Source organism: Mycotypha africana (assembly GCF_025528875.1).
Source record: "Mycotypha africana strain NRRL 2978 chromosome Unknown BDF20scaffold_10, whole genome shotgun sequence".
Taxonomy (NCBI): domain Eukaryota; kingdom Fungi; phylum Mucoromycota; class Mucoromycetes; order Mucorales; family Mycotyphaceae; genus Mycotypha; species Mycotypha africana.
The window spans coordinates 254,895-276,335 of NW_026515734.1; the positions used below are offsets into that span (position 1 = coordinate 254,895).

At 39.1% G+C, this 21,441-nt stretch overlaps 11 protein-coding genes across 11 annotated transcripts; 2 read left to right on the forward strand and 9 right to left on the reverse strand.

The window, feature by feature from the left end:
- Positions 1 to 369: 369 nt before the first annotated feature.
- BDF20DRAFT_915886 (uncharacterized protein) lies at positions 370 to 778 on the reverse strand (the record flags this gene model as incomplete). The annotated part of the gene is made up of 2 exons (XM_053084378.1): positions 370 to 555; positions 632 to 778. 2 exons carry the CDS (start codon positions 776 to 778, stop codon positions 370 to 372), a joined length of 333 nt encoding a protein of 110 aa, XP_052932683.1.
- A 3,157-nt stretch (positions 779 to 3,935) lies between these two features.
- Positions 3,936 to 6,796, forward strand: BDF20DRAFT_838414 (uncharacterized protein; the record flags this gene model as incomplete). The annotated part of the gene is made up of 4 exons (XM_053079160.1): positions 3,936 to 4,031; positions 4,439 to 4,463; positions 4,512 to 5,243; positions 5,337 to 6,796. The coding sequence occupies 4 exons, from the start codon at positions 3,936 to 3,938 to the stop codon at positions 6,794 to 6,796; spliced, it is 2,313 nt and encodes a 770-aa protein (XP_052932684.1).
- Positions 6,797 to 7,858: 1,062 nt separating this feature from the next.
- On the reverse strand, positions 7,859 to 8,307 carry BDF20DRAFT_787926 (uncharacterized protein; the record flags this gene model as incomplete). Its single annotated transcript, XM_053076140.1, has 3 exons — positions 7,859 to 7,947; positions 8,026 to 8,173; positions 8,257 to 8,307. Coding segments are annotated over 3 exons (288 nt in total), but the record flags the coding sequence as incomplete, so codon positions are not given.
- Positions 8,308 to 9,222: 915 nt separating this feature from the next.
- Positions 9,223 to 9,941, forward strand: BDF20DRAFT_888858 (GPI-GlcNAc transferase complex, PIG-H component-domain-containing protein). The gene is made up of 3 exons (XM_053082094.1): positions 9,223 to 9,488; positions 9,556 to 9,749; positions 9,832 to 9,941. The coding sequence occupies exons 1-3, from the start codon at positions 9,257 to 9,259 to the stop codon at positions 9,904 to 9,906; spliced, it is 501 nt and encodes a 166-aa protein (XP_052932686.1). The 5' UTR covers positions 9,223 to 9,256; the 3' UTR covers positions 9,907 to 9,941.
- BDF20DRAFT_888861 (WD40-repeat-containing domain protein) lies at positions 9,883 to 11,530 on the reverse strand. Its single transcript, XM_053082095.1, has 6 exons — positions 11,227 to 11,530; positions 11,077 to 11,128; positions 10,954 to 11,003; positions 10,544 to 10,891; positions 10,350 to 10,468; positions 9,883 to 10,283 (listed from the first exon to the last, which is right to left on the reverse strand). The coding sequence occupies exons 1-6, from the start codon at positions 11,473 to 11,475 to the stop codon at positions 10,016 to 10,018; spliced, it is 1,086 nt and encodes a 361-aa protein (XP_052932687.1). The 5' UTR covers positions 11,476 to 11,530; the 3' UTR covers positions 9,883 to 10,015.
- A 313-nt stretch (positions 11,531 to 11,843) lies between these two features.
- BDF20DRAFT_98861 (uncharacterized protein) lies at positions 11,844 to 13,784 on the reverse strand. The gene is made up of 3 exons (XM_053085279.1): positions 13,659 to 13,784; positions 13,506 to 13,589; positions 11,844 to 12,677 (listed from the first exon to the last, which is right to left on the reverse strand). Exons 2-3 carry the CDS (start codon positions 13,539 to 13,541, stop codon positions 11,985 to 11,987), a joined length of 729 nt encoding a protein of 242 aa, XP_052932688.1. The 5' UTR covers positions 13,542 to 13,589; positions 13,659 to 13,784; the 3' UTR covers positions 11,844 to 11,984.
- BDF20DRAFT_825973 (uncharacterized protein) lies at positions 13,566 to 13,964 on the reverse strand (the record flags this gene model as incomplete). The annotated part of the gene is made up of 1 exon (XM_053078022.1): positions 13,566 to 13,964. A coding segment is annotated over one exon (399 nt), but the record flags the coding sequence as incomplete, so codon positions are not given.
- A 14-nt stretch (positions 13,965 to 13,978) lies between these two features.
- BDF20DRAFT_888871 (uncharacterized protein) lies at positions 13,979 to 14,691 on the reverse strand (the record flags this gene model as incomplete). Its single annotated transcript, XM_053082096.1, has 1 exon — positions 13,979 to 14,691. A coding segment is annotated over one exon (713 nt), but the record flags the coding sequence as incomplete, so codon positions are not given.
- Positions 14,692 to 15,143: 452 nt separating this feature from the next.
- BDF20DRAFT_888874 (uncharacterized protein) lies at positions 15,144 to 15,462 on the reverse strand (the record flags this gene model as incomplete). The annotated part of the gene is made up of 3 exons (XM_053082097.1): positions 15,144 to 15,262; positions 15,302 to 15,420; positions 15,456 to 15,462. The coding sequence occupies 3 exons, from the start codon at positions 15,460 to 15,462 to the stop codon at positions 15,230 to 15,232; spliced, it is 159 nt and encodes a 52-aa protein (XP_052932691.1). The 3' UTR covers positions 15,144 to 15,229.
- Positions 15,463 to 16,706: 1,244 nt separating this feature from the next.
- BDF20DRAFT_888880 (MEMO1 family) lies at positions 16,707 to 18,700 on the reverse strand. The gene is made up of 7 exons (XM_053082098.1): positions 18,612 to 18,700; positions 18,410 to 18,509; positions 18,250 to 18,318; positions 18,067 to 18,179; positions 17,856 to 17,967; positions 17,643 to 17,780; positions 16,707 to 17,554 (listed from the first exon to the last, which is right to left on the reverse strand). The coding sequence occupies exons 1-7, from the start codon at positions 18,655 to 18,657 to the stop codon at positions 17,170 to 17,172; spliced, it is 963 nt and encodes a 320-aa protein (XP_052932692.1). The 5' UTR covers positions 18,658 to 18,700; the 3' UTR covers positions 16,707 to 17,169.
- Positions 18,701 to 18,733: 33 nt separating this feature from the next.
- Positions 18,734 to 20,816, reverse strand: BDF20DRAFT_888886 (major facilitator superfamily domain-containing protein). The gene is made up of 2 exons (XM_053082099.1): positions 20,473 to 20,816; positions 18,734 to 20,380 (listed from the first exon to the last, which is right to left on the reverse strand). Exons 1-2 carry the CDS (start codon positions 20,790 to 20,792, stop codon positions 19,198 to 19,200), a joined length of 1,503 nt encoding a protein of 500 aa, XP_052932693.1. The 5' UTR covers positions 20,793 to 20,816; the 3' UTR covers positions 18,734 to 19,197.
- Positions 20,817 to 21,441: the final 625 nt, after the last annotated feature.

Sequence of the window (21,441 nt, forward strand, 5' to 3'; positions counted from 1 at the left end):
TTTCAGTTCAAAAATGTGGTATATTGTTCTATCAGAATGAGGAATATAGGGCGTGATGTTTTCTTTTGCACACTCATCGATAGATAGTGGAAGTGATAATGACGTTCACAACCTGTCTCGTCTGAAGGCATAAATGATTTTGTCGTCTTATGAACATAAAATATTTATGACTATGTTGCATATGCAAAAACGAATCAATATATTCAAACTGACAAAACAAAATTTTATACAGAAACAATTTTATTTACAGAGAAAAGCTTAACTTTGTTAAGCAAACAAAAAGAAAATACACAAAACTTATTTACATAAGGCCCAAAAGAAAAGAAACGAAGAGGCTATTCATTATATACAGAAACTGATTTGATTCAATTATTCTTGGTAATCAGCGTCATCAAGGTCTTCATCGAGGCCTTCATCAACCTCTTGTTCTTGTTGGTTAGATTGAGTACGACCTGAGCGTCTACCACCCTTTTGGCCTGCTTGTTTAGCACGTTGGCTACCCTTTTCGAATTGTCCAGAGTTTTGTCCGCTCTGGGTAGTACTTCTACCACCACTCTAAAAAAGAGAGACGAAAGAAAATATCGTTTGATACGAGAGCTACACAAGAGGAATTTTGAGAATAATAACTTACTTGTTGGCTGGAGTTCGTGTTTGAGCCACCACTACCACTGTGGCTAGCTCTACCACCCATAGAAGCAATCTCACGTTGCTTATCGGGATCCATGGAAGCAAAGCCTTGGTTACCAGTGTTGGGGTTGGAGTTGGGGTTCTTAGGCATGTTGGCAAATAATTAACAATGTATGTAGAATTTACACAGCAAATTTGTTATTAAAAATGGGATTTGAATGATAGTTTGATGAGAGTATTTATAGACAAAAAGTAGAATGATGGTGTCATGGTTAGAGAATATTGATCTCAAATTTTCTTGCACCAGACGCCTATGATTTTACAGGTTTGATTAACATAGGGATCATGATGATGGGAGTGCGTCTCCCGATCGTGATCGTTCCATTCGCATTGGGCTGTTTTATGCAGCCATTTTCCATGGAATGTCAATCGAACGTACTAGACCCATTTCACTCAAACCCGTAAAGGCTCTCTCGGGTTCGATGTCACGGAGGAACTGTGCTAATAGAATGCTCATTCATGGGACATTGCCCGCAGGATACTCTAGATGATATAGAGTAAAGCACGTTCTTTTTTTTTATTTATTTTTTACGTAACTATTAACAAGTTGCGGATTAAAACAAAAGCAGAAAAAAGTTTGACCAAAGTATGATTCGAGACTGGTGAAAAAAAAAAACTGAGCCATTATTACTGGCGGTGCGTGCGTTATTTGATTTTAGTCTATTCGTTAAGCACGCAGAGTGAAAGATGGGCTTTTATTTATGTGTAACAGCATAGCAAGAAGACAGATCAAACTTTAAACCAAGTAGCGCACACAATGGAAGATTGCACAGAAATGGACGCGAAATGGTCAAAGCTTCTTTAGCATGCGTGAGGATCCACCCTGTACAATAGACTCACTTTTTGTTGCTTGACAACATTATAAGCTGAATGATTTGCTCCATGCGTTCTGATCTGCATGAAAGCGGAATCCTTCTATTTGAAAGGCCTTTCCTATGCAAAACCATTATCGGGGGTGAAAATGCTTTTAAAGCAGCCCACCTACCCTTTTAGCTTACATTTCAGACATCAACTTGTCTAAAATGAAAATATGAATCGTCCAAAATAAAAAAACTTCATCTAAAATATTGGTCAAAATACTGTAAGTCTATACGTTCCAAATACAGAATAAAGCCTAAAAAAAAAAAAGTCGCCCGCATAATCGGGGGGAGGGGTGGATACGCGCTTTGTCAAAATAAACTTTACGGTTCTTTTTTCTTTCTCTAAATGTTTTTTTTTTTTCCCTTCTCTAAATGAAATATAATGATGCAACAAAAATGACATTTAATTGAATGCAATTTAAGCGATCTGATGCGCGCGACTGCTTATCCAGTCTTCTTTTGAAATTAAAAAAAAAATAGACTAAATTTGACCCAATGATGAATGATTTATATTGAATTCTTAGTCCTTGCATGAGGTAGCTATGGAGTTGTGAAAAAAAAAAAAGGTTATCATAATGAACAATTCTGATCGCATCTTGCATTAACACGGTTAAATTTGATCTGGTCAACCAACGGATTATAAAATACAAATCGGATGATCGATCGATTTGAAGGAAAATTGAAAATGCAGTTAATAAGCTTTTTCATTTTCCTCTTTCGGAGGTGGACATTTTTTCCCACTTGCATTACTAGACCTCATGATCGAGTGCGTGCATCGACAAGCAGCACGCCACTGTATGATTGAAACCCAGCAACTGCCAATTTATTTGTAAAAGCTACAAGGCCTCTTCGATAAGCAAGTGATTCATAATGAAAAGATATCCTACTTTTTTCCAAAATCAACTTTCTCACATGAAACGCGAACGCGTCTACTCTTGCGATAAGCAATGACTTGGAAAAGTTGCTTTATCCTGCTTTTATAAAAGAATAAAAAAAAAAAGGCTCAAGAGAAGAAAAGTAGCAAATTCGACGTAGATAGACGAATCGCGCTAAATACACACATACAATTCATTTATCTACTCTTTGTCTATATTTACGCACAGGCTTATTTAGAATTCTTATAGACAGGGAGATTACATATCATGGCCGGACGTATTTTTAGACTGTTAACAAATAAACATAAAACTTTTTTTTTTTTCCCCACTTTTATCTCAAACATGATTTTTTCTTAAACATGGAAAAGAAGCGTCGAAAGATGTCAGTTTCAATATCATCTGTTTGAGACCCTTTATTTGTTTGTTCTTTTTTGCTTTTGTGATCTTGCTCTCATTCTCTTTTTTATGTCTACGCAATCAATGACATGGAAAATCATACCAACAAATCGTCTATGTCATGTTCCCATTTCCCAACTTTTTTTTTTTTCTGCCTGATTTTGTAACTTTATCCAGCTCATCTATTGGTAAGGAACTGTCCAGACTTCCTATTTGGAAGATAACAAAAAAAGGAATGCCTTGGAAGTGGGGGGAGGTTGAATAGCCCCCATTATTTTAAAAGGGCGAAAGAAGTTACTTTTTATAGCTATGAAACTTTTTTTTTTTTTTTTCTTTTTGGTCTCTGATCAATAATACGAAAAAATAGAGACCTTTTAGAATTGGAAAAAGAAAAGAAAGAGATTCTTTCTATACACATAACTTTCCTTTGTTGATCTTTATTTTAAAAAAAATTAAAATCAATCTATCAAGTAGATGTCTATTCACATTTTAAAAAAAAATTTGTTACGTACAAATAGGGAAATAAAAAAGAACCGGCGAACATTATGCTGATGATGTAAAGATAACCATTTTTCTTTTATATTACTAACTAAAAATGGCGCGGTAGTTTAAATGGTTTTCCCCCTCCTCTTTGATTGTTGGCTGTTTTTCTATTGGGAAACCGAGTACGAACTCTACTGTAATTTTTTTTTTTTTTCGTTACATGCTTGTTTATCAAAATTGAAACGTTTACACCATTTTATAGAGAAAGGGGAAGGAGACCCACAGGATTGAACCAGTGACAGATGAAAGTGGAACAAAGGGACGAGAAACCCTTTTCGCATGCATTTTTATTCTTTTGTTTAAGGCACAATGTTTCAACCCACGAAGGTGGAGAAGAGAAGGTAGTCGCTTGAAGAAAAGCTAGATAGAACAGAGTGCAACGTTGAGAACAAAAAAAAAAAAAAAAAAGAAAAAAAAAATCTGGCAGAGGAGATTATCGGGATATCTTTGGAAAAAGCCCCAACTCTTTCATTATTTCCGTTGGATTTTGTAAGCAAATCCTTCGATCTGATACAAATAATCATCAACGCGTTATGTGGTTGACAGTATCAAGGGTTCTCTTTTTTTTTTTAAAATGATGGGTGTGCGTCTGCTATCCGTTTTTTTCGTTGGATTGAAAAGTGGTAAGTTGATTGTGCAGTTTGAAGGGCTCTTTCGGATGTCTCAGCAAGTAGAAAGAAATTTGGATTCGTCTGGCAAAGGTTCATTCAATTCACGATTAAGTTGCCGCCAAATCATCCACAAACATGTGGCTAATAGCCTGAAACTTTGTACACAAAAGCGGCATAATGCCTTTTCTTTTTTTTTTTTTTTTTTTTTTTTTTTTTTGCACGATTCCTCAGGAAAGAATGGATTTCCCGCTATTATTATGGAAATTCTTATAAATACTTTACATTTGGGTTTCTTTTATTTTTCGTATTTTTTATTTTTCTCAATAGAAAGTAATTTCAAATATATCGTTTTTATTTATTTCCTTTCCCTGCCTTTTCTTATATTTTGGTTTTTTATTTCTTTTTTTTATTTTTTATTCTCTATTTATTTATTTTTTCAACTTTCAATCAAGCATATTACAATTAGATGGACTCAACTCAACTTTCTGACAGTAAGTTAACAGAAATGACTATTTTTATTTCATTTTTTTGTGTTCAAGTTGCACCAGTTTTGACAGTTTTTTGTTTCCATTTTTATCCAGTTCCGTCTGTGCGTCTTGCCTCTGGCATCGAGATGCAACAAAGATGGCCCTCCACATTAGCCAATAATCAACAGCAGCAGCAAGCACAAAAAGAAGGACAAGCGCCGCGTTTGATCGAATTGACACCCACGAAGGGTTCGCAGGGAATCGTCGTCACTGTTGTGGTACAATCATTACCGCATCCTATGGTCCCTGTGAAGTTAGCATTCAACAGTTTAGTGGTCGATACTAAGCAAATGCAAGCACAAGGCATTACCTCTCTTGCTGCTACTGTACCTCCTTTTCAACATACACACTCTACTTCAGTGAATGTTCCCATCTCTATCTGTATGCTTGATGGAGATACTGTCACCGAGACATGGCCAGTAGCTCAATTTATCTATGAATTCGAACCCAAAGAATCAACCGTGTCCACTGCGACCACTCCTTTACTTACAAGTGCGCCTACCACAGCCTCTACCCTCACAGCGAACACCGATCAAAGCGCTTTTCCACTGACTAAATTGGAGCATCCTCCCACCCCTTATCAACCTACACCCTCCAAGGAGGAAAACTTTCTCGGTGGCACCACTTCCACAGCCACTTCTTGTTACAACAACTTTTATGAGCAACCTGTGAATGACTTTAACACTGTTCAAAATCAGTCTTACAACTATTCGTATCAAAACAGAGATATTTTCAACAGTAACAGTATGTATTTTTTGAGCTTTTTTGTCTTTTTTCTATTCCTTCTTTTCCCTGACGCTCATTCAAAACCTTCTTTTTTCTTTCTTTGAAACTCAGAGTTCAATTCATATAACCCCAACAATGACACGAGCCGCTCCAATAACCAACAACAACAACAACAACAACAACAACCACCACCATCCTCCTTGAATTTTGATAACGGCACTACACCCTTCAGTCTCTTTCAGTCGGGTCATGCTGGCTTTACCAACGTTTTAACTGGCTATGATCAGCCTGATGCTACTCAAATTTTACCTGCTCCCACTGCTCATTATTCTTCGATGGTGCAGCACGAGTCCACACAGCAGCAGCAGCGATCATCTGCTCCTGTCACACCGTCCATCTATAGCTATAACAAGTCTTATAGTCTTCCCTCTACTTCTGTCGCCAATTATCAGCCTTATCCTGGCCTGATCAGCCGTGCCAACCTGAAAATCATGGGTGATCTCGATTCGATGGCGAAAAGCTGGTCCAACGAAGAGTGGGAGCATCGTCGTCGCCTCGTTCAGTTTTGGCGCGAACAAAACGGCAACGAAATCCGCTGCACATTTGAACCTGTGGCTCAAGGCGACCGAATCTCTACAAGCAACGGTAATATTATTGTGTCATGCATCTACTGGGCCGAGCGCAACGATTGCTTCATCACCTCGGTCGACTGTATCCATCTCTTGGAAAGTTTGATGGACATTCGCTTCAGCGTCGAAGAAAAGAACCGTGTGCGTCGTAATCTCGAAGGCTTCCGTCCCTTGACCGTGAGCAAATGCAAACCTGATTCTGCTGAATTTTTCAAATTGATCATGAGTTTCCCCAACCCCAAGCCAAGGAATATTGAAAAGGATGTCAAGGTCTTCCCTTGGAAAACCTTGCCTTATGCCTTGAAAAAGATTGTCACGAAATATACCGCCTCTTCTTACAACGCCATCGGTAGCCATACACAACAACAGCAACAACAACAACAACGTCGAACCCAACTCAAGAACGCGCTGATCACTCCTACCCCTGCCCCTACCCCTACTCCTCCCGTCACTACCACCACCACCACCACCACACATACGAACCCTGCTTTTACCGCTACCTCTTGTTTGGGCCAACCTACTCCTTCGCAAGACAATACTCCGTCTTACAATTTTTATCCGCAACAGACATACCCCTCTACCACAGAAGCTTATCATTCTTCTCCTCCTTATAACCCTTATGCAAATTCTACGCCATCGGGTCAACCACAGCAAAACAGTTATGAACCAACCACCACCACCACCACCACCACCACCGCCGCCACCACGACTACTACCATGAGCGCTCCCACTACCATGTCCTCTCTATATCAATCAACATCTATTCCTGCATTTTCTTCTGCTGCTTACAATACAACAACGGATGCTTATTCGCTACAACCATTGCCATCATTGCAACCACAACAACAGCAACAAGATCCATACACATTATCCCCATCGGCGTCTTATGCTCCTACTACTACTACCACCACCACCACCACCCCCTCTCCAGGAAATATTTAAATTCTTTATAAACCATTAAAAAACCATACCATTTTTCTTGTTTGTGTTCAATAGTCATTTTGCTTTCTTTTTTATTATTTTCTTTTTTTTTTTTTTTTTAATTTATCGTCTCTATCATCAATAAACTTTTTCTGTACATATTTTTGGGTAAAAAAAAAAAAATAATCTATCCACTGAATTTTAAAAAAACATCGAGGCATCATTGTTCTGCTTTGTTGTGTGCTACAATGGTTTTATGCCCTCAGATTGCCCTCTAACAGAGATTACGTCTATGCTTTATCCTTTCCCAATGATCATGGACCCGGTGGAGTGGTAGTAAACTCAACAGAGCATTGTGGATGGTTCATCCAAGATGACAGAAAAAAAAACAGAAAAAAGAAAAATAGAAAAAAACCTTGTTGAATAGAAACAAATGTTGTTTCTAGGTCGCGACCTCTCATAAGAGTTTATTGTATTCTGCCTTTTTGGTACAAAAAAGAATTCTGTAAAATACGTCATTTTAGCATTTCTTACATAAAGTGGTGTTATCATCAACCTAACCTTAACGCTTGTCTGGACACTCCCCCTCCCCCCCCCCATTTTTTCCTTGAAAGTAGAGACATCTTTGTGATCAACACACAAAACTTTCTGTTGGTGACAGTGAGTGTGTTCTAGGCTCCATCTCATCCTATAGGCCATTACGATCACAGTGAAAAGCTTTCTGTTGATAGACCAACCATTTATTCAGAGTTGCAATTGTAAACCTTTTTCATTGAGCGTAGAGCGTTCCAACATGGCGAACAAAAAAAATAAATAAAGAGGGATGATACTGCACACTACTCTACGCTCAACTTGAAAGTCCCGTCGCTCTCAAATGTATACAATAAAGATAAAGGCGGGAGGAGATTCACGGACATTCCATAAGAAAAAAAAAAAGTAAATTCAAAGAGGTTGGTATGCAACACTCTCGCTTCAGTATCGTCTGTGAGATGACTGTGGATGATAGATGGGCGATCGTTGTCTTGATCCTCTTTGTGATCCATACATGGATTCGCGTGTCGAACCCTCCTGATGCGAAGGTGCTCTATCCGATGCAATCACTGTTCGAGAAGAATATCTTGGCTTGACAGGTAAAGTAGCCTGATCTTGAAGCTTCACATGAAGCACGCGTCCTATCATTTAGTTTTAACATGTTAGATGGATGAATAGAAAACGCGTTTCTTTTTAGTTTGGTTTTTTTTTTTTTTTACCATCAGCAATATTCTTATCCAACTTGGCTACACAGTCTCTCGCTGATTCTGCATAGAGAAATTCAACTTCGGCCTCGTTCAGAGGTCTACCCATCGTATCCACTAATATATCACAACTAAGTATAGGTCCAAATAGGCTGCACGCCTCCTGATAATAAAATAAAAAAGAAGAATGGCTCTTTTTAAGAAAAAAAGGCCGTGCTACACAACGAAAAAAACCAACCATCTTACCCCCACATCCTCTGCTGTTGCCCTTGGATCCAAATTACATATTAAAACTATATTTCGCGTTGCAAACGCAGCATTTGAAGTAGTCCCTCCTCGATCCGTATCGTTCACATCATCCTCTCGTACGGGCTTTTCGTCAACGGGACCCCTTCGTTTCTGCACATGATGGCTTCGTGGCAACTTGGAGTTGATAATAATGTCTTGCGCTCGAGGAGAATGCATGGACGGCTCACTTGTCGCTGTAGCTGAACGTGATGGCCGAATGGATGCTGTAATCACAAGTTGTGTTGGGTCTATCTTGATCTTTTCTGCTTTGAGCACGCTCGTATTGGCTACAGGGCGATCGTTACTCATAACCAATCCACTTTCACTTTTCTAAAAAAAAAAGCGAGCATAGAAAAGAAACAATGGCTCTAGCACTTTCTGCTCACTACTTCTTTTGTTCAACCTATTGAACCCTATTACCTTTCCTGCTGCCCTTGCTCCTCTAAGCGTTTTTAACGAAATACGCTCAGGTTTAGAAACGCCTTGGTAAGAACGAGCGTTTTTATTCACTTTGCCAAGTCGATCATGAATAGCATTCCCTCTACGATCGCTCGTGCTTTCTCGATGTCTGTTTTTTTGTACGGAGGCTCTGTTGTTGTTACTGTTACTGTTACGGTTGGTTTTATTTCTGTCCGATCGCTGTCGATTTCCTCCACTCGCTTGGCCCTCTTTTCTCAAACTACTCGACATCCCCGCACGTCCTTTTTGAAGTTTGGACTTTTTTTGCTTTATAATATCTTCCAGTGGTTTATCGAGATCTGTAAAGGCCATGTTTTGAGGTTGAATTTTCGAAACAATCAAAAAATAAAAGAAAAAGGGTGTGTTGGCATAATGAAAAAGGAAAACAATTTTACCGAGCACACGTTAAGAGACGAGTCACAGAAGGTAAACCAAAAAAGCTCATTTTCCTCCTCACTCGCTCCCCCCCCTTTTTTTTCTTTGTTGACAAGCCAACACCATGTCGAACGATGGCAAAGACATTACTTATACGGTCGACGGGTTGACCTGTCACCTATTAGCAGGCGGCCAGGTGTGCGAATATATCGTGCACTCATCACAGAGTGCCTCCAGTGTCATCGACCTCTGCATCTGGGGTATCTTGATTTTTCTATTTCAGAAACATTTGTATCTATACGTTGGCTTGCTTTTGATAGCTTGGATTTTCATAAAGAAAAAATCGGTACGACAAGGTAACTGCTGCAGCACGAGATGCCTTTTATTGCTAGCAACTGTGAATGAAACACAATTTTTGGATAGAAAGTATTTTAGCCATCAAAGACGTTGGTATTCAAGTGCGTACCATCTATTGGGGCGGATCAAGCGTCTCAAGGTTCATTAGTAAGAATAGAATTGAGGATATCATTATCAATGAAGGAATCAGTTTTTGGCAAATCAAATCTTACATGGCCATCTTGGTGAACGATGAAGATAAAATGATTGTTGTTTTCGAGGTAAACGATCAATAGACTTTCTAGACTATAAACTGTGGCCAGAAAAGAGCTCATCATGGCCACCTTGATTTGCCGTCTATAGCATTTATTGCCTCGTTTACGACCTATTTTATTGGAAGCATATAAAGGAACACGTAAAATCATATTTTCACAGTAAAGGCAACAGCAGCAGCAGCAGCAGCAGCAGCAGCAACAGCAGCAATAGCAGCAGGAGTAGGTTGCGTATTGGTATATAATGGCACATGGAGAAAGTCACTCCATTTACTTTAGAAATATTCAACAGACAAGTCATTCAACGCAACACAAACAGCAGCTTTATGATGACCACTATACTGTCTTATCGCCTCACCGTTCTGCAGCTCCCAGAGCTTGGCCAAGTGGTCTGAAGAGGCTGTCACTAAATAGGCCGAATCTGCCGAAAAGGCACAATCCCACACCCATCGTTGATGTCCTTGTAATGTTAGTAATAGCTCGAATTTCTTTTCCGTGCTCCATATTTTGACCGTTGTATCAGCCGAACACGTTGCTAGTAGTCTACATAGGATGTTAAACACTTGGAACAGAAAGAAAGAGCCCCTTTTTGAATAATAAAAAACTTACTTTGTATCAGGGCTCAGCATGACTTTGAGTATATACGTGTTGTGTGCCTGAAATTGATGAATAGGCTTCACTTCATTTGATTCAGGGTCTGTAGAGAGTTTCCAAACATAACAATTCCCCTACGATAGAACAAAACACCCGTCAATGCCGCCATTCCAAAACAGATGCCGAGACACAAAAAGCAAAGAACAAACCTTATTATTGACAGCTACCAACATGGAACCATCCGAAGCAACGGTTACTGATCGCATAGGCACATCTTCTTCAGGAACCAACTCGTGTGTACAAGCATGCGCTGTCAAATCCCAAATTTTTACTGCCCCATTTTGATCGCATGTAATCAACTCGCCCTGATTGGCATGCATCACTGCATCAGTAATCGGTGCTCCATTATCAAAATTTCTGGTTAAAACTGGATTACGACCTGAGCGTGTGTCCCAGATTTTTAAATGGCCGTCATCACTTGCTGTAAACATCCAACGTCCTTCTCCATGAAATCCAAGGGCAATAATATTGCCTGTATGCTCACCAAAAACAACAAACTAAAAAAATGTCATGATGAGTGCCTTTTCTTTCTTCTACAAAAGTTTCTTGAGATATTTACAGGACTATCATTATTGCTTCCAATGTCGTATAATCGTACAGAATGATTGCCTACGCCGAACCATCCGAGAATTGAAAAAGTGAGTTACAGCAAAAGCCTATACCGCCTTCCCCTCACTCTTACCTGCAGCAGCAAGGAGTGTTTTGTCAGGTGAAATACAAAGACGATTTACTTGCTAGCACACAAAGGTAAATTCCACTGAGTTAAATTCAGAACCCCACTCTTTCCCCTCCTACTTGTCCGTTTGTTTTCAACTTTATAAAAAGGACTTACTGAATCTGGATGTTTTATAGTCCTCGAACAGATACCACTGAGAGCTTCCCAAAAACGAATGGTATTATCATAGCCAGCAGTAACTAAAATGACGGAATGACTATCGTTTTGTAGAGGCTCTTGTTGTTGTTGCTGTTGATAAGATTGCATATGGGCAAAAGAGGCGTCGTCTTGTGGTGGTTGCTGAGAGTCTGTCTGTGCCTGTTGCTGCTGTTGTTCCTGTTTTTGACGTTGTCGTTCGGCTGCCATTGTAATGTGTTTACGATAAAGAAAGGAAAGCGTAAAAGTTGGTCCTAAACCTCTTTTCTTTCAAGCGTTGTCGCACTTTTAAATTCTCAAAACGTCGCATACTGCTTTTTTTGTCACACATCAAAGAAAATTATGTCAGCATTCTAGAAAGCTTTATGTGGATTGTAGGCTTAAACCATCATTACTTTGTGTTTATTGAATACTTAGTAGAGCCCTTCATCGATAGCTCTTGAATAACACGTTCACATAGCGTTAAACGACATGGCATATTCTAAAAGCTTCTGATATACTTTTGTAGGCGAAACGTTGAATATTTAATTGGAGACAAACACGTACACACATACATATATACACAAGAATTTATCCGCTTTTCTTTTTTTTCTCAAAAAAAAAGAAGCGAAGCGAATAAAAATGGCTAACACACACCTTACCCACCCACAAAAAGCAGGTAATTCAAAAAAAGCCTATGAAAATGACCATCCACAAAAATTAAAAAGTTGAAGAGTCCTTCAATTAGAAAATATAGTGGCAAGTGTGGCATAATGGAAAATAAAGTGGAAATCAGCAGATGGTAGGTGGTTAATGATAGCTAGAAGACAGAAAATGGTTTGTAAAAAGTGGTAAGGGTCTTTTTCTGGTGGCAAGTGGAAAATAAAGTGGAAATCAGCAGATGGTAGGTGGTTAATGATAGCTAGAAGACAGAAAATGGTTTGTAAAAAGTGGCAAGGGTCCTTTTCTGGTGGCAAGTGGAAAATAAAGTGGAAATCAGCAGATGGTAGGTGGTTAATGATAGCTAGAAGACAGAAAATGGTTTGTAAAAAGTGGTAAGGGTCTTTTTCTGGTGGCAAGTGGAAAATAAAGTGGAAATCAGCAGATGGTAGGTGGTTAATGATAGCTAGAAGACAGAAAATGGTTTGTAAAAAGTGGTAAGGGTCTTTTTCTGGTGGCAAGTGGAAAATAAAGTGGAAATCAGCAGATGGTAGGTGGTTAATGATAGCTAGAAGACAGAAAATGGTTTGTAAAAAGTGGCAAGGGTCCTTTTCTGGTGGCAAGTGGAAAATAAAGTGGAAATCAGCAGATGGTAGGTGGTTAATGATAGCTAGAAGACAGAAAATGGTTTGTAAAAAGTGGCAAGGGTCCTTTTCTGGTGGCAAGTGGAAATGGCAAGTGGAAATCAGCAGATGGTAGGTGGTTAATGATAGCTAGAAGACAGAAAATGGTTTGTAAAAAGTGGTAAGGGTCTTTTTCTGGTGGCAAGTGGAAAATAAAGTGGAAATCAGCAGATGGTAGGTGGTTAATGATAGCTAGAAGACAGAAAGTGGTTTGTAAAAAGTGGCAAGGGTCCTTTTCTGGTGGCAAGTGGAAATGGCAAGTGGAAATCAGCAGATGGTAGGTGGTTAATGATAGCTAGAAGACAGAAAGTGGTTTGTAAAAAGTGGCAAGGGTCCTTTTCTGATGGCAAGTGGAAATGGCAAGTGGAAATCAGCAGATGGTAGGTGGTTAATGATAGCTAGAAGACAGAAAGTGGTTTGTAAAAAGTGGCAAGGGTCCTTTTCTGGTGGCAAGTGGAAATGGCAAGTGGAAATCAGCAGATGTAGATGGTTAATGATAGCTAGAAGACAGAAAGTGGTTTGTAAAAAGTGGCAAGGGTCCTTTTCTGGTGGCAAGTGGAAATGGCAAGTGGAAATCAGCAGATGGTAGATGGTTAATGATAGCTAGAAGACAGAAAATGGTTTGTAAAAAGTGGCAAGGGTCCTTTTCTGGTGGCAAGTGGAAAATAAAGTGGAAATCAGCAGATGGTAGGTGGTTAATGATAGCTAGAAGACAGAAAATGGTTTGTAAAAAGTGGCAAGGGTCCTTTTCTGGTGGCAAGTGGAAATGGCAAGTGGAAATCAGCAGATGGTAGGTGGTTAATGATAGCTAGAAGACAGAAAGTGGTTTGTAAAAAGGTTATTTTGTCTTATGGCTTGTGAAGGCAGTGAAAATGTTAGCAATATTTTTATTTATTTTTTTTGAGTATGATGTTGTACATGTGCGAAGGGTATGAAGGGACTTGAACAGAACATTGGTCGAGTGGTATAGGTTTAGGTCTATTTGGATCTCTTTACGTGGCCCTGGCGACAGTTGAATTTGCGAATTATTTCATCGCTGTGTAGAAGTTCGTGTCGTGTAAATACACTTACTTTGTGGCCCTCATCCACTGTGACTTCAAGAATGCGTTTGTTGGTTTTGACAAAATGTCGCAAATCATCCATGTCGGTAGAGAGACCGGCAAAATCAATAATGACCAATCGTACTTTACGATTTGTTTCTGTCATAAAATCAATCATGGTCTGCATGTCACCACTGTACCCTACAAATTGCTGATGCAAATGCTCTTTTTGTTTGCAATCCCGCGACAAAATTGGGGAATTTGCATTGGAGTCAATAGACGCGAATACTTTTTCACACAAAAGCTTCTTTTTCAATTTATAAATCTGAAGATTAACAGATTTTTATCTTGGCAGCCATTGGTTCCTTCGTATTACTTTTTCTTGCATAACCAATGGTACAAATAGTTGACGCGGTTGCTTTTACAGTTGAACGAAACTGTTGCACATTAGTAATGTGCTTCCAAGTGAAATCTCGGAATGGTTCTTTGATGACATTATACCAACGGCCACTCTTCCGTTGTTTGTTGATTTGCTTGCGTTTGGTGGGCCCCCAGGCACCATCTTTTGCCATCCATTGAACTAAATCAGCAGCCTTTAGGTCACCGTCAGGCAGATATGATTTTATCATCATGAAGATTTCGTCTTCCGTTAAAAATAGTTGTTGTGTCAGAGTAGGAACAGGATTCAGAGGCATGATGTGCTTGCATAAATCTATTACGCTAGATCGCGATGGTGCAATCGAAGCACTACTTTGGCTAATATTACTACTGCTGTCACTGGATTCTTCAAAATCATCAGTAGCAACAGTTGAAGCTTGAGGGTTGTTGTGGGATGTTTCAGTATTTTCTAAAGTTTGATGGGTGGACACCAAACGTTTAAACTTCCAAGGCTCCATATTTATTCTTTTTGTTGACATAGCAATAGCAAAGGCTGGATCGCCACTCACGATCGTAACTGGTTCAAGACTAGCAGACCTTAATAATTTCATTGCTAATGTGCAATTGTCAGGGGATACTTCAAGACCATATATTGAACACGCTGCTTGCTCTGCTGTTATATGCATTTTACGCGAAATAGCACGAAATAAATGAAAATAAACATAGATATTTAGTGTTCCCTTGCCGATTATTCTTTCATACTATGGAACTAGGGAGTACTTAACAAAACTTATAACTATTAGGTAAGCTCGAAGTAAGCCACGTCACTATATGCACAACCTTTCACAAACTCAAACATCTCAAAGCTTTAGGACTCAACAATAACACTCTTGTCTATGATAGACAATTATTAACAAAAATATAGAATACGATCTAAATGAGTTAGTGCTAAATGAAAATGACACTAAATGAAACTGAATTTCCCACTTCTCAATCTATTCTCCACCCATTACTTACCACCTACCATCTGCTGATTTCCACTTTATTTTCCACTTGCCACCAGAAAAAGACCCTTACCACTTTTTACAAACCATTTTCTGTCTTCTAGCTATCATTAACCACCTACCATCTGCTGATTTCCACTTTATTTTCCACTTGCCACCAGAAAAGGACCCTTGCCACTTTTTACAAACCACTTTCTGTCTTCTAGCTATCATTAACCACCTACCATCTGCTGATTTCCACTTGCCATTTCCACTTGCCACCAGAAAAGGACCCTTACCACTTTTTACAAACCATTTTCTGTCTTCTAGCTATCATTAACCACCTACCATCTGCTGATTTCCACTTTATTTTCCACTTGCCACCAGAAAAGGACCCTTGCCACTTTTTACAAACCACTTTCTGTCTTCTAGCTATCATTAACCACCTACCATCTGCTGATTTCCACTTGCCATTTCCACTTGCCACCAGAAAAGGACCCTTACCACTTTTTACAAACCACTTTCTGTCTTCTAGCTATCATTAACCACCTACCATCTGCTGATTTCCACTTTATTTTCCACTTGCCACCAGAAAAAGACCCTTACCACTTTTTACAAACCATTTTCTGTCTTCTAGCTATCATTAACCACCTACCATCTGCTGATTTCCACTTTATTTTCCACTTGCCACCAGAAAAGGACCCTTGCCACTTTTTACAAACCACTTTCTGTCTTCTAGCTATCATTAACCACCTACCATCTGCTGATTTCCACTTGCCATTTCCACTTGCCACCAGAAAAGGACCCTTACCACTTTTTACAAACCATTTTCTGTCTTCTAGCTATCATTAACCACCTACCATCTGCTGATTTCCACTTTATTTTCCACTTGCCACCAGAAAAGGACCCTTGCCACTTTTTACAAACCACTTTCTGTCTTCTAGCTATCATTAACCACCTACCATCTGCTGATTTCCACTTGCCATTTCCACTTGCCACCAGAAAAGGACCCTTACCACTTTTTACAAACCACTTTCTGTCTTCTAGCTATCATTAACCACCTACCATCTGCTGATTTCCACTTTATTTTCCACTTGCCACCAGAAAAGGACCCTTGCCACTTTTTACAAACCACTTTCTGTCTTCTAGCTATCATTAACCACCTACCATCTGCTGATTTCCACTTGCCATTTCCACTTGCCATCAGAAAAGGACCCTTGCCACTTTTTACAAACCACTTTCTGTCTTCTAGCTATCATTAACCATCTACATCTGCTGATTTCCACTTGCCATTTCCACTTGCCACCAGAAAAGGACCCTTGCCACTTTTTACAAACCACTTTCTGTCTTCTAGCTATCATTAACCACCTACCATCTGCTGATTTCCACTTGCCATTTCCACTTGCCACCAGAAAAGGACCCTTGCCACTTTTTACAAACCACTTTCTGTCTTCTAGCTATCATTAACCACCTACCATCTGCTGATTTCCACTTGCCATTTCCACTTGCCACCAGAAAAGGACCCTTGCCACTTTTTACAAACCACTTTCTGTCTTCTAGCTATCATTAACCACCTACCATCTGCTGATTTCCACTTGCCATTTCCACTTGCCATCAGAAAAGGACCCTTGCCACTTTTTACAAACCACTTTCTGTCTTCTAGCTATCATTAACCACCTACCATCTGCTGATTTCCACTTGCCATTTCCACTTGCCATCAGAAAAGGACCCTTGCCACTTTTTACAAACCACTTTCTGTCTTCTAGCTATCATTAACCATCTACATCTGCTGATTTCCACTTGCCATTTCCACTTGCTACTATATTTTCTACTTGAAGGACGACATCGACATCGACATCGATATTGGGCGCTGCTAAATATTCAGTAAACGCGATGGAATGATAAGCCTATAAATGTATTAAAAAGTAAAGCTTTCCTCAGAAGGCTGACATGACTTTATTTGATGAGTGATATATTTTCTCCTAAAAGTGCGACCACATTTTGAGAAAAAAGGCATCTCATTTAAGCGTTCTCATAAAAATATAAGATGATACATACATACAAGTGCATGCATATGAAAAGGTTTCATTATTATGCAAAGACTCTATTGCATTTTAGTTTATTAATTGATTTACGTGCTGCATGGGTTGTATTATGCGCTTTACGAATGAGCCAGCCTTTTTAAGACTCAGGAGCAAGTATCTTGACGTAAATACTGGCGTAACTAACACTACTGTCTTCGTATCTTTTACAACGACTACTTTGTTCATATCTCATACACTTCAGGGTTTGATTCGAAAATTCATCCTTTACACGGAGCTTTTCAAGGGCTGCCAGTAAGACAGAAATAGGATGCCGTCCACAAATGGTATTGTCTGTTGCCTTTAAATATTCTTGAAACTTGGAGAAGCTTACATCCTCCAAAACATCAATTGCTTGGTGATCTAGCTCTTCGATCGACTGATAAATAGGGCGTTCGATTTCGCTCTTATTGGCTGAAGTAAGGAAAAGAGGACGATTATCCTCGCTTGATTTGGTATAATAGGTATATCTGAAGCGTGCACCCCTAAATGACGAAAGTGTTTGATGAACGGATCCTCTTGAGGGTTTTTCATTTCTTCATGTATATTTATAGATCTCTTTTAGAGCCTTACCAGTGACAAAAGTCTGATGAAATGATGAAAAAGTTTTCAGGATTCTCCAAGTATTTAGCAAGTAATTCACCATACCTCTTTTCTGTGGCTTGAGAGGTAGCACCAACAAGAATAGGAACGACCTTCAAATTGGCTGTACTATTGGAGAGGATTTCCTTCAGTCAATAAGGTAACTTGTGAACAATGATGATTCTATCTGTTGGCTTCACTCACTTTTCAAAGATTTTATACACAAACGGTAGATGCATTTCAATACTGTGTTCATCTTCGTCCACCGTTTGTCTCATGTATTTGAATTCTCCTGTCTCTTCCAATTCCTTGATGACTGCCCAAGAGGGTGGCAATAAAGATAGAAATAACAAGTTTGAGTAGGACTGTCTCCACATATTTTAAGGATTTTAGACTTGTTGATGGCTAATCATACCCGCTTTATCCAGATGTAAATCACCCAAAGGCGTTTGATAGACATCGCACATGGATAGTGCACATCCAGGGAGATAAGCATGATGAGAAGGGCCCAATATAAAGACACGTTTTCTTTTACGCACACAATGAAGCAATAAGAATAAGCTTTCACTACGTTTAATAATTGAAATTATCTGCTTACATGTTCGTAGTATCAATTGATTTATAGGCGAAAGCTGCAGTTGGTCCACTGTATCTGAATCCTGCATGCCTAGATAAAGATAAAGTAAGTGCAGAGGGAGATTTATTATATCAGCCTTATATCATTTAAATTTTTAAACTCGTAGAGATAAATATATTACGGTCCAATAATAGCTCTGACTCCTTTGATAGGTAAGCCTTCTTGAGCCTCTTGAGCTGCATTTTTCAAATAATCATCCAGTTCTTCATCTAATTGCTGGGCTTCATTTGGTTCATTTTTTGTATTCATAGAAAGGTACAAGGAAAGTGAGTCGACCTAAATAAACTCAACTGCCATCTTGAGTATTAGCTATAAGAACTTACCATCAGCAGTGTACCAACTGCCTGCATGAGAAGCGTCTCGTCTCATTGGTAATAGTCGCGAAATGTAAAAAAAGAGAAAAAAACTGTTGAGAAAAAGAAAGAACTCAAACAGAATTTAGTAGGATTTAAGCAATTTTTTTATTTCTGGCTGCTGCATGAAATTGATTTTGGTTTGAGTTTCCGATAGTCGCTGCAAGTGACTTGAACGGGGACTACTTAATCTTCCTACTTCATTTAAGGAATGATAAAGACACCAAGCTCAAGGCCATTGCCTTCCAACAGTTACAGTGACAAACATCTCAAACTCTTTAGCGTTGAGTGGACTGTATATGGGTTTTTTTTTAAAAAAATCATACTTTTGGTATTGATATGATATCATGAGAAATAGTTAAACATAGATAAGTAATAAAAGTATACTAAAAATACAGTGGGTGCGTTATTTACATTAAAAGAATAAATACTGAAAAGAAAAATAATGTATATATATATATAAGAGTGGTTTTAACAAAAGGAAAGCTTCTTATAAACTTTGATAGGGTACAAAATAGAGAAAGGCCTTTTTTGGGTCTGTCTATGTAAGGAGATTTTACAATTCTTCTCTCTCATGCGAAAGGGTTGTCTTTTTTTGATCAAATTCTTCATCGGTAATGCGTTGAGGAGCTTTAGGAACCAAAATACCCTTCACTTGTAAATAGTAAGCGGCAATACACATAAAAACCATAGCAGCAGTCATAGCCATGGTGACGATTTTACCGAGTCTGAATTCAGGAGCGTCTACAATGGACCATACTTCTACATTGATGAAGTTGGGGGCAAGATTGCCAATAGAATTGATAATAGCGATGGCCAAGGCACGCGACTCTCTGTCACAAGAGTATATTTCGTTGGCCCAAGACATCATAATGGGAGAGATGCCGTAGACGGGAGGCACCATGTAAGCACAGACAAGTAAAAGTCCCACAGGCACGTTTCCTCCATTCACAGCCACAAGAACAATATACCATACCAAAGTGAAAAGAGCACCCGCGATAATGTGGTAAGCACGATGACCGAACTTATCGGACAGCTTACCTTGTGTAATGATCACAATACCAACCCAACACCAGATAGGAACCATCATGTAGTTTGCAAATGAAGCTTGGTATCCAAGTGCCTTGAGAATAATAGGAAGATTTTGCAAAATACCCATACCCATTTGCATACAAATAAACATACAAGTAAACAAGTAAATGAAAGGTGTTGTGAACAAGTTGCGGAATGTCGCCATGTTTAAGCCGGTCAATGCCGTACTTTTGCCTTGACGCTCCAGACGCTTGAGAGCCAATTCACGAGCTTCACCTTGAATGAAACGAGTATTGTGGGGGAAATCTGGAAGAGTAAAATAGCCAGCGGTGCCAATGACAACAGCAATAAGACCTTCAATAATGAAAAGCCACTTCCAACCACGGATACCATGAGCACCATCTAAGCTTTGGGAAATAGCACCTGAAATCAAACCACTAAAGGCACCAGAAATTTGTGAACCAGCAACAAATACAGCGGTACGCGTACCTAATTCTTCTTTCGTATACCAAGAGCCAAGCAAGAAAACGATACCAGGATAGAAGCCAGCTTCAGTAAGACCCAGACAAAAACGCAGACCGTACAAACCTTGGTAATCCTTAACGAGAGCCATGAAGCACACAACAGCACCCCAGCCAAATACAATGGTAGGTAACATGATACTAGGGCGGACCTTGGTAATAATGTAATTTGCGGGAATTTGTAATCTGTAGAGTCACACAAAGGAAATTCATTAGTTTCTCGTCCTAACTGCTTATGTGGTAGCTGGCTGAATAAAACCGTGACTTTTTAAACATACACAATATAACCAATGAAAAACATAGTGAGCGCCCAATTGTATTGGTTGCTGACAAGATGTAAATCCTCGCTTAAGCCTGTTGTTTCAGCGTTAGGCATATTATTTCTATCCAAACCATTTGCAAAATAGCCCCAGAAAGCCCAGATCATTAAACGATAGTCCAGTGTGCGCACTAATTTCTTTTGCACTGCTAATTCATGTTCTGTGAAATCTTTGTTACTGTTATCTTCTATGCTAATGACCTCGACATTGTCTTTATGATTTGGATCGAAGTGAACGTTCGATACCTCTTGCTGTTCCTGCAGCGTTTTCTCGTGCATTCAAGCGAAAGTAGAGTTGCAATGTATAAAAGTAAAAAAAAAAAAAGAAAAGGTGAAGATCAATATAGTGACCCTTTTATATGCAAATTATGTCTGACAAATTGATTGGCCTCTTTCCCCACATTTTCCCGTCTACCATGATACTAAAAATGATTGGAGTGAAATTTGCGGGGTAAAATCTTTCATTTCCCAGTTTTGAAATGGTTTACATTGGTTTCCGAATTTTTTCTTTTGCATCCGCAAATGAAGCCCAAAGACTTTTTCGTTGCTTTCCGCTGGCAATCAATTGCGATACCCAGTATTTGAGTTGTTTTTGGCTGTTAAGAAAGTTTATAGAAATTAGACAAATCCAACTTTACTAAGTGCATTCCCGAGTGATAAGATGAGGTAGGTACTATGGAGAAAGAAGCGTAATACAATAGCTGAATTTTTTCCCGACGGTGCTACGACAATAGCCAACTGTTACCGTGAGAAGATACAAGATTCTTTAGCCACTCGTATTGAAGCTGCCAAACGTCCAATTTACTGCGATCGTCTATGAACCAGAGAGATCACTAACAGGTACTATAACAGAGCAGTTTGCATGACGTCTTGTCCTTTGCTACCGTATACTACTCTATCTAAGCAATAGCGTAGCGTAGTAACGCAT

Coding starts and splice junctions, on each gene's coding strand:
- BDF20DRAFT_888858 (XM_053082094.1), top strand. CDS start 9,257: ATGTCGAACGATGGCAAAGACATTACTTATACGGTCGACGGGTTGACC. Junction 9,489..9,555: donor GAAAAAATCGGTACGACAAG/GTAACTGCTGCA, acceptor ATTTTTGGATAG/AAAGTATTTTAGCCATCAAA. Junction 9,750..9,831: donor AAATGATTGTTGTTTTCGAG/GTAAACGATCAA, acceptor TGCCGTCTATAG/CATTTATTGCCTCGTTTACG.
- BDF20DRAFT_888861 (XM_053082095.1), bottom strand. CDS start 11,475: ATGGCAGCCGAACGACAACGTCAAAAACAGGAACAACAGCAGCAACAG. Junction 11,004..11,076: donor AACACTCCTTGCTGCTGCAG/GTAAGAGTGAGG, acceptor GGTTCGGCGTAG/GCAATCATTCTGTACGATTA. Junction 10,892..10,953: donor GAAGCAATAATGATAGTCCT/GTAAATATCTCA, acceptor ACATTTTTTTAG/TTTGTTGTTTTTGGTGAGCA.
- BDF20DRAFT_98861 (XM_053085279.1), bottom strand. CDS start 13,541: ATGTTCTGTTCAAGTCCCTTCATACCCTTCGCACAT. Junction 12,678..13,505: donor CCTTCATACCCTTCGCACAT/GTACAACATCAT, acceptor TCTGTCTTCTAG/CTATCATTAACCACCTACCA.
- BDF20DRAFT_888880 (XM_053082098.1), bottom strand. CDS start 18,657: ATGAGACGAGACGCTTCTCATGCAGGCAGTTGGTACACTGCTGATG. Junction 18,180..18,249: donor TCAATTGATACTACGAACAT/GTAAGCAGATAA, acceptor TGTGCGTAAAAG/AAAACGTGTCTTTATATTGG. Junction 17,968..18,066: donor TTTACATCTGGATAAAGCGG/GTATGATTAGCC, acceptor CCTCTTGGGCAG/TCATCAAGGAATTGGAAGAG.
- BDF20DRAFT_888886 (XM_053082099.1), bottom strand. CDS start 20,792: ATGCACGAGAAAACGCTGCAGGAACAGCAAGAGGTATCGAACGTTCAC. Junction 20,381..20,472: donor TTTTTCATTGGTTATATTGT/GTATGTTTAAAA, acceptor GTGACTCTACAG/ATTACAAATTCCCGCAAATT.